We start from the raw sequence: 9,948 nt of genomic DNA, 5'->3' as shown, positions 1-9,948 counted from the left end.
ATAAAGTAAAAGCTAGCAACTAATTTTTTGTGTATAATGCAGCAAACAAGTAGTAAATAAAATAAAAAACAAGACAAACAAAAGTAGAAGCGAGACGCGCGGCCCCGTGGCGCCGGACTGAAGAGGTGGCGGCGGCGGATCGGTGGAGATTCGCCCGCCGGAGTTCGCCAGCGGGAGACGTTCGCCGGAGCAACAGCGAGCTTGGGCGCGCGGAGATCGACGGAGGCAAGAGCGCGAGGAAGGAGAAGTGAGCAAGTGCCGCCTCGGTACCCTCCCCCGCGGCATTTATAGCCGACCGCGGCGGGCAGTTGGCCTCCACGTGGCGATCGTGGCCACGCCGCCCGGATCTTCGCGCATGACGTCGCCCACGACCGCTACCGTTACCGAAACCGCCACACCACGTCGCCCATTACCGCACCGGATCCGGAGGGACATTGATGTGACCGAGACGAACCGACGACCGGAGCCAGGCGTCAGACCGGTCAAGTCGGGCGCAGGACCCGAGGAGGCGGAGACCCCGGCGCGCAGCGAGCCGGAGCCGGATAAAAAGTTCCACTCGAACCAAAACTCTTCAGCAAGGCGGAGGCGCCATCAAATCTTGCAAGAAAGCAAAAACTATACAAGTGTAAAAGCGGCCGGCTGGGAGCAGCGGCCGGCAGAACGAGCCGGACGAGGGCGCAGCCGGCTGAATGAAAATTCTCGGTCGGCCCCTCCAAGTGCCGTCAAATATATTCAAGAAGCCGGGAAAACCTGCCTAGGTCCTTCGAACGCAGGACCTTGCCAGCTTCGGGGGCTAATGTCGGGGAAGACCCGGGTAGGGCAATGGACGGTGAGCGGCCGGCTGGCCACCGGCCGGCTCGCGGCAAAGGCCGGCCGAGGAGCGGCCGGCCGGCGCCGTGGCCGGCTGGTCCGGAAGCCGGCTGGCTCCGAGTCCTAGTCGGCCCGGCTACGGCCGCCAATGCTCGTAGCTGGGCCGGCTTCTACAAGCCATATCCGACCGGGGGTCCGTACCTCGGACCGACTCGAGGCTGGCGAGTCTTGCATCGGAAGGAACCGGGTTGGTGATCCGGGTTCCCAAAGTCCACGCTGACTTCATCCTCCGTAAAGCGCGGGGCACCGTGGAGCAATAGTGCCACGCGCCGGACGAGCCATCATGGCTTACGACGCGCCGTACGGGCTACGGTGGCTGATGGCGACGAGAGGCGCTCCTCTCCGTACCGCTGACCGTGGCAGCCGGATGGGACAGGCCATGACGCCTCAACGGCTCCCGACGTCACCGCCTCGGGAAGGAGCGGAAGCCGAGCCGGCCAAGCCGGCCCGATAGACTATAGGGTCTTATATGTAAAGTGCCGGTGCCTATATAAGCCGCACTACCCCTCTCGTGCGGGGGACGATCGATCACTTATTGCTTTCACCTACCTACGGCGCTGCCCGTGAGAGAGACCATCGTCTCCCTTAGCCTCTCGGGGCCAGCCGGACACGGCTCTAGGAGCACCATTGTACTTGTGTGATTACCATATACACTCATAGCGAGGAGTAGAGGTTTTACCTCCACTCGGAGGGCCTCGAACCTGAGTACGTCGCCGTGTCGCTCGTGCCCATACCCGCTTCCGGATACCGCCGTGAGATCTCTCAGGAGCCCCTTCGATTAGCCACCCTATGGCATATGCCGTGACGATACCACGACAAGTACAAATAAACTTGTCATACTACTAGATAATAATTTTGCGTGCCATCTTGTTCTTCAAAAGCTGCATTATTGACTTGTTTCTCTGACTTGGCATGACGCTCACATATGGAAAGCTGAACATATTGGTTTGCATTCCCTCTTATACAAGTTCACGGGTGATCCCACTATATTACGTATCCGGTCCATCCTAAGCTCCAAGCATTAACTATCCTCTATGTGTTGCTCATTACAAGTTTATATCCCGAAACATCTTGATTTGCATCCCCTTCACTATAAGTTCGGGAGTATTATTTAGTTCACGGCCAAAATTAAGTAATTGCACTTGGCACATGTTGGTTCACATTCCCTCCTCTTTAGCTTTTGCCATCGTAACTTCTATTTTTGGTTTACATTCCTCGCTTCCGTAGATGTAGCCATCATAACTTCATCTTGCTCGGTCGTTGTTACAAAATTTATAGCCTCGCTACTAGGTTGTTCATGCCAATTTTGTACTCCCTGAACATGTTGGTTTGCATGGGACTCGACAAAGTAGTAAGTCTCGTTGTTTCATTCTAACATGCTCATTATATTGGTCGTTGGTATGCGGCATGCACTCTTTGTTTGCTTATTGTGCGCATTACAATGATCTTGTTATAACGACGAAATGATGAGTTCCAAATTCTTTGGCAAACAATATTGCGGTGTCTTTGCGTTTCCATTGTTGCTTGTCTTAACTTGTAATGTCTTTGTTTTAGATATAGGTGCTGCATGGACAACTTAAAAGATTGCCTGGACCGCTTCATTGTATTGCTAGGTTTAATTACCATTCAATTTCTCTCGGGTTCCGTAATATTTTTTCAAAGCCTTGCAGACTGATGTAATATTTAGTTAGTTTTTATAGTTCTTTCGCGCATTTTTTCTTTGGTGCTTGTGGTAAGTGAGGCTATCCGACGCAAATCAATGCTTGCGTAAATATTCTCGATATCTAAATCACGAATTCCCATCCCTTAAACGGCCCAATTAAGCGAAATCACATACGTGCCGACCCGCAAAATCCTAAAGCGCCTTTTACGCCAGGCATATAAACGAGCAACTAAACGAAGTCGGCCCACTTACTTATTGGGCCAGCCCATTTGATTTACTCGTGGACCCCACACTCTAATTGGGCCGGCCCACTTGCTTTAAGGTGGACCCCACCCACTACCGGGCCGGCCCACTACCTAGTTGGGCCGACCCAATTGCTTTTGTGGTGGACCCCACATACTAAATGGGCCGTCCCTTTAAGACGAAAGTGGGACCCACCAGTGTTTTGGCCCGGCCCACTATCTTGTTGGGCCGGCCCACTTGCTATATAGTGGACCCCACATACTAAATGGGCCGGCCCTTTAAGACGAAAGTGGGACCTACCAGTGTTTTTGGCCCGGCCCACTAGCGTGTTGGACCGGCCCACTTGCTATATGGTGGACCCCACATACGGGCCGGCCCTTTAGCAGGAAAGTGGGACCCACCTGTGTTTATGGCCCGGCCCACTATCTTGTTGGGCCGGCCCACTTGCTATATGGTGGACCCCACATACTAAATGGGTTGGCCCTTTAACAGGAAAGTGGGACCCACCGGTGCTTTTGGCCCGGCCCACTGGCTTGTTGGGCCAGCCCATTTGATCTAATGTGGACCCCACGTACTAAATGAGCCGGCCCGATAGCAGGAAAGTGGGACCCACATGCTAATTGGGACGGCCCACTAACTTCTTGGGCCGGCCCAGTTGCTTTAATGTGGACCCCGCTTTGTAAATGGGCCGGCCCGATAACAGGAAAGTGGGTCCCACATGTCTTGTGGGCCGGCCCTTTGCCTCGTTGACCGGTCAAACGAGTGCATTCGGCCCGGCCCACATGCTTAGTGGTCGGCCCATTAAAGGTTTGACCGATCAACCTTAGAGGTTAGGCCCGGCCCACGTAACTAATGGACCAGCCCTGGCTATATAGTTGACCGGTCACACTAAGTCGGCCGGCCCGGCCCGCAAACTTAATGGGTCGGCCCGCTAAGACGTGGCGGGCCTCGTGTGGGCCTACCATCTACCACGGGGTTTCAGCCGGTTAACGCCGTTAGCCGCCGGTTAACGGCGTCCGCCACGTGTCGGCTTGCATGACGTCAGCAGTCAACGGGCTCCCGGAAACACTTGGGCAACGGTCCGATTTTCCGTGGCGGAAGGGCGCCCAAGCGCGACAGACCGAAAAAATCGTCGTAGGACTTTGCCTGACGCAGTTTCCACAACAGAACCCATATCGTCGGGTTAGGCCCATAGGCGACGAAAAATACCCCTTAGCGGACGATTTTGAGACGTTGTCTATCAGAACTTTTCTTGTAGTGTATGGTACACCAAGCTGCCTATATTATAAATATTGGAGAAACTTACAACGGAAAAGTCATATCCATCTCCCATGTCGGTTAATCGATCTCTAGACGTAGAGAAAGATCCACTCAAACCACGGGATGATGTAGAAGGGATGTTGGAACTTGAAGTTCCATATCTCAGTGCCATTGGACCCACCAACGCAATTGGTTGGGAATAAAGAATATCTTATGATATCTTCAATGCACCACATTACTTTACATATTTGTAAATTCAGAGAAATCTGAACTCCAATATCATCAGGCCACACGCATAATGGCTGCTTGTATAATCCCAACAATGTGTACCAACTTGGTAGAATTGACACTCCGGTGACTACACCTACCAATCATTCTGAAATACAAAGCCGCGTCAACATGTGTAGCTTTACGGAATGATAAACCACATACATAAGCCATATGGTATTGGTTCTCTTGAATCATCAACCATTATCTACACAGATAATGTCGCTTGTGTTGCATGGATGCAAACATGATACATCAAGAGCAATATCATAAAGCATATTGCCCCTAAATTATTATATCTCCATGAACTCCGGAAGAGTTGGGAAATAAATATCTTGCAAGTCAAATAATGCGATTATCTCGTCGGTTTGTTCACGATGTCTCTACCAACTTCAGCATTCCATAAGTATTTTATGAAATTGGTATGTGACGGCTTCCAAATTTGCAAGAATCAGGGGGAGTATCTTCCTGAATCAATCATGTTCAAAACATCATATTACACTCTTTTTCTCTTCATGAGTTTACTATACAGGTTCTCATCAAGGTTTTTAATGAGGTAATATCAACACAAAATGATATGTCATATTTTCTGTTTTCCCCACCGGGGTTTTTAGGAAAGTATATACGACATATATTGTTCTCTAAACTCTATGAGTTTTTCCCTTTTACAAGGTTTTTCTCATATTGAGTTAACAAAGAGACAATACCAATTATATGCTGTGTCATTTTCTCCTTATTTTCCCACTGGGTTTTGAAGGAGTTTTAACAGCATATCCAACCATTATATGTTGCACCATTTTCTCCTTATTTTTTTCACTGGGTTTTTAAGGAGTTTTAGCAACATATCATACACACTACTCTCCTCGTATTTTTCCCACGGTATTTTTTAGAGGAGATGATTCCAAAGATGATTGTAGAGATGACCAAACACAAGGACAAGGAAGGATTAGGAGGAGTGTTAGGATTTAATTAATAGGTTAATTAAAGGGGCAATCCTCCCTCATGTAATTCTCTATGTTGGTTGGTTTGTCAACAGACACAACCCTTCCTCACACCTCTTCAAACGGACGTGACCCATATTCGCGTCCCTTCCCCTTATATATAAGTTGTGAATCGTCAATGGAACATAAGAGTTGAATCATTTGTTGTCTCTCTCGTTTGCTTCTCGATATTACTTTCAACAGTGAGGATTTCAGCTAATACTTTAGAGAATTATATAGTGGTACCCGAATTATATCGGTTAATCTTACGAACACTCTAGTACCAAAGCCTTAAACCCACTCCCTTCCCCACGGCTGGCTCACTCAAAAGAAGCGCGAAGCAAACATAACCCAACTTGGAGCCCATCTTAGATCGTTCCCAGGACTTGAAGCCCATCTTAGACCAAAAAAGAAAATAACCCATCTCGGCCTCCTCTCTGTTGCTCTAGCGCCGACCGACGCAGGCGAACACGCCGGCGGTCGGCGGTCGGCGGTTGGCGGACGGGACGGACGACCTGGCGGACTGGGCGAGGTACTTCTCCTCCCTCCTTACTTCGCATGCCCTGTCTACTCGTCTTTTATATTTGTGCTCATCTTGAGCTGGGGTGCTGGAGATTGGAGAACTAGAAAACTGATTCTGGATCATGCATTTGTGAATGTGGAGCAAGTTAGAATGAAGATGGGAAGGCAAACTCGCAAATTCTGCCGAAGGGAAACTAGATTTAGAGGAGAGGGAACGGAAGAAATTCCATCTGCACCACCTTACCCTGCAAAGTGAAACACAAGGAATCTGGAGCAGTGCTAGTGCGGCAAATGGCTGATTCCGAGCTTCTTCCCCATGATCCCGGCAAAAGGTTACCTATCGTGAGGTATGCTATCGATGACTAAGAAGCACTTTAAAATACTCCCTCCGTTCATAAATATATGTCTTAAATTTGTGAAAATTTGGATGTATGTACACACTAAATAGCATATAGATACATCCGAATTTCGACAAATCCAAGACATTTATTTATGGACAGAGGTAGTATGATATTTTATTCTTAAAACCTCGTCACCATGATTTTGTGACAAGGGAAATGTCAGTTTAGAACGAGCGCTTCAAAGTAAGTTGGTACTATAGGTAGTCAAGACATAGTTAGGACAAGTGTTCAGAAGGAGAATTGTTGAAATTCATGTGGGTAGCACAAGTGTTCATATCCTTGGGTGTTGACCTTCTGCAAAACGACAAGTAGTTTCTTACGATGAGAAAACTGCCACATAAAAATTATTCCAAATTTCTAGCACCAGTAAAAAGTGGACATGTGAGAAAGATAATTTGGCTTTTGTTGATTCTTTCTATCTGTGTGCATACTGCACTCTGTGTTATGTTCCATCAATGTGAATGTGTTATGTCAGTTCTGTAGTATATACCAGGCTTGGTCTGACCAGTAGTACTGAAGCATCTTATTGGAGATTGGGGAACTGGAAAAATGAATGCAATTAAGTCATTTCGAGTTGTTTACAGAAAATTACAATTAATTTCAGTGTGTTCTGCTTCGAATTTACATGCATAGCAAAATAACAAAAATAAATCAAAGAGGGCTTACTTTGGCCTCATGAACAAGGTGTGCATAGTAGCATGAACATCTGTTCATAATATAGACATTAAAGATTGCATTTAAGCAAATTAGATGCCAAGAAGTTATAACGATAGAAAAAAACCTCCCATTTAATTTACAAATATTTTGATTGATAATGCTGTGTTGTTTGACTTCATTGCGTGGTACACTTGTAAGCTGTAAGAGCTCTGGAAGAAGTTTCTGCATTGCCAAGTCAATCAATAAAGAGGTGTTAGATGACTAAAGGATTTCCTATCTAAGTTCTTGACAGCTGGCAGCCTGGCACTATCAAGTTGTCACTGATCAGTTTCCTCTACCTTTGAACGTTTTTGTATTTTAATTTTAGTCACTGTTCGACTTGTTCAACAGCCTTGTTACTGCCAGATGCCCCTAATCCTTCTCTAGTAAAGAAAAGGTGGTCACAGTCAAAGATATCGCTGGAGAGTAGCGTATATCTGCAGCTACTAAAATATTATCTCTTGATGTATCTGACGATTCCAATTGACTGTGCCTCTTACATGGCTATCAATTACTCCCCGGAATTGAAAAGCCAACCATTGTGGACTAGATTAGCTCGCATCTTCTTCTATTTCTTTGGGGAGGTTGCAAGAAGCTACGAACCATTTAGCCATGATAGTTCCCAATACCAACAGAATGTTGAGCCTTTCCTGTATAGCCTATGCAGCTGCTGTCATCCTAGGCAGAACCTGCAGTTGTTTGCAATTCACTTACTCCAGCTTCAATACAAGTAACATAGTTGATTTCAACTTCAGTCCAGGCTCAGAAATCGCAAATGGATCCCTGCAAATCACGCCTAACACCGGGGATATCATGCACCGATCGGGAAGAGTGGTTTACGCAAGGGAAACTCTGAAGCTGTGGAATAGTAAGGGAACGACACTCACGTCGTTCAGGACAGAGTTCGTGCTCAACATCTTACCCCAAAATGGGACTGGAGAAGGTATGGCCTTCATGCTCACAAATAAACCATTATTGCCCAGAAACAGCAGTGGCCAGTGGCTGGGCGTGTGCAACAACCAGACAGATGGCGCCCTGGTGAACCGAGTGATAGCCGTCGAATTCGACACGAAGAAGAGCAACGAGGATGACTTAAACGGCAACCATTTCGGATTTGACTTCAACAGCATCAAATCTGTTCAGCAATACCCGCTCAGTAATCAGTCCATCGTCCTCGCAAGTGGATCTGATGTATGGGTTTGTATCGAATACGATGGCACATCAAAATTCTTTCGAGTGGACCTAGTCCAATATAGCACTACTGGGCGGCATGAATCCAGTGGAGGTTTGTACATAGATCTATCAACTCGACTTCTGGCGGACAACATATATCTGGTATTCGCAGGTTCCACTGGCGACTTCACCCAACTGAACCAGATAAAGTCCTGGAACTTCACCACAGTAGAGGACGATGTCATGGTCGGAACATGGAGAAAGGTGCTTTTGGCTCTCGGTACCTTGATTTTATTTTCTATCTGTTTGTTCATTGTGCTTTTCATGTGGAGAAAGCTGACTCGGCAGAGAAGGCATGCCTACCGTAATCTAGAGAAGATGATTGATGCGCATGGTCCGGTCAGATTTAAGCTCAAGGAGCTGAGGCATGCAACTTCCAATTTCAGTGCTACCCGTAAGCTCGGCAGAGGTGGCTTTGGAACCGTTTACCTTGGCTACATCAGTAGGATGAACTTGGAGGTCGCCGTGAAGCGGGTGTCAACAAATAACTCCAAGTCTAACCGAGGACGAGGAGAGCAGGAATTCATCGCCGAGGTAAACACGATCAGTAAGCTCTCCCACCGCAACCTTGTAAAGTTCATCGGCTGGTGTCACGGGGGAGGTGAGCTGCTCCTTGTGTACGAGTACTTTCCCATGGGCAGCCTGGACAAGCTCTTGTACGGCAGTGCCAGAGTGAGCTCTCCTGAGCTGACATGGGAACGGCGGTACAAGCTAATATGTGGTGTGGCATCAGCGATGGACTACCTGCACCACGGAAGCAGCAAGCGGATCCTCCACAGGGACGTAAAGGCCAGCAACGTGATGCTCGACGAGGAGTATAATGCACGTTTGGGTGACTTCGGGCTCGCACGTGTCATCCAGCACGATGGAGTCACTCACCACTCGACACAGGCGGTGGCAGGCACTCGCGCCTACATGGCCTACGAGAGCTTCTTCACTGGCCGTGCCAGCCTCGACACGGACGTGTACGCGTTCGGAGTCTTCATCATGGAGGTGATTAGCGGGAAGAGCCCGAGCAGCTCCGTGATGTACCTGTACCACAACGACGACAACAACGAGTCGACGGAGCGAGGGCAACAACCTATGCCCATCTACATTGTAGACTGGACATGGAATCTCTACAGCCAGGGGAAGGCGTTGCATGCCGCAGACCCCTTGCTCGATGGCGAGTTTGACCAGGCACAGGTGGACTGCACAGTGAGGCTGGCGCTGGCATGCTGCCACCCGAACCCTAGGGAGAGGCCGTCCATGAGGATGGCCGTGCAAGTGCTGATTGACAGTGTCCCAGTGCTGGAGCCCCCGTTGAATAAGCCTGCATTTGTCTGGCCTCCAGGCGGCACACAACAGGAGATGGAGCTGCCGGACGTCGGGTTGCTCTTCACGGGAGGGGCTGTGCAGCACAAGAGCTTCTGCTCCATGAGCTCTGGATCCCTCACTGGAAGGTGAAACTTGTGGATAATTGTACGCTTGTAATGCCTGTGTAGAGTACGTACGGTGTACTTGTGAAGTTGTACATCGCATTTGTCCTCTCTGGAAGGTGAAAATTGTGGAGAAATGTACGCTTGCCTGGGAGTCGTCTACGGCCAGTGTACTTGTGAAGCATTCATCCTTGTTTTTCTAGAGAATAATGCAGGTTAGATATCAAACAACAAACATGTGAAGTTGTACATTGTGTTCATCCTTTTACTCGTTTCATGACCATCATGTTCAACAGAAACTGTTTTTGATTTCAAGAATATTTTTGATTTGAAGCTGTACCTGTTCAACAGAAAGTTGTACATGGCATTCTTGGTTAGGATTCTACGCTTAGGCA

General features: G+C 48.2%; 1 protein-coding gene across 1 annotated transcript; it reads left to right on the top strand.

The window, feature by feature from the left end:
* The first annotated feature begins 6,079 nt into the window (after window positions 1-6,079).
* LOC124670757 (probable L-type lectin-domain containing receptor kinase S.5) lies at window positions 6,080-9,658 on the top strand. The gene is made up of 2 exons (XM_047207231.1): window positions 6,080-6,152; window positions 7,658-9,658. The coding sequence occupies exons 1-2, from the start codon at window positions 6,097-6,099 to the stop codon at window positions 9,579-9,581; spliced, it is 1,980 nt and encodes a 659-aa protein (XP_047063187.1). The 5' UTR covers window positions 6,080-6,096; the 3' UTR covers window positions 9,582-9,658.
* The last annotated feature ends 290 nt before the right edge of the window (window positions 9,659-9,948 follow it).

Source organism: Lolium rigidum, chromosome 7 (assembly GCF_022539505.1).
Source record: "Lolium rigidum isolate FL_2022 chromosome 7, APGP_CSIRO_Lrig_0.1, whole genome shotgun sequence".
NCBI classification, from domain to species: Eukaryota; Viridiplantae; Streptophyta; class Magnoliopsida; order Poales; family Poaceae; genus Lolium; species Lolium rigidum.
This window is presented reverse-complemented; position numbering and strand designations above follow the sequence as displayed.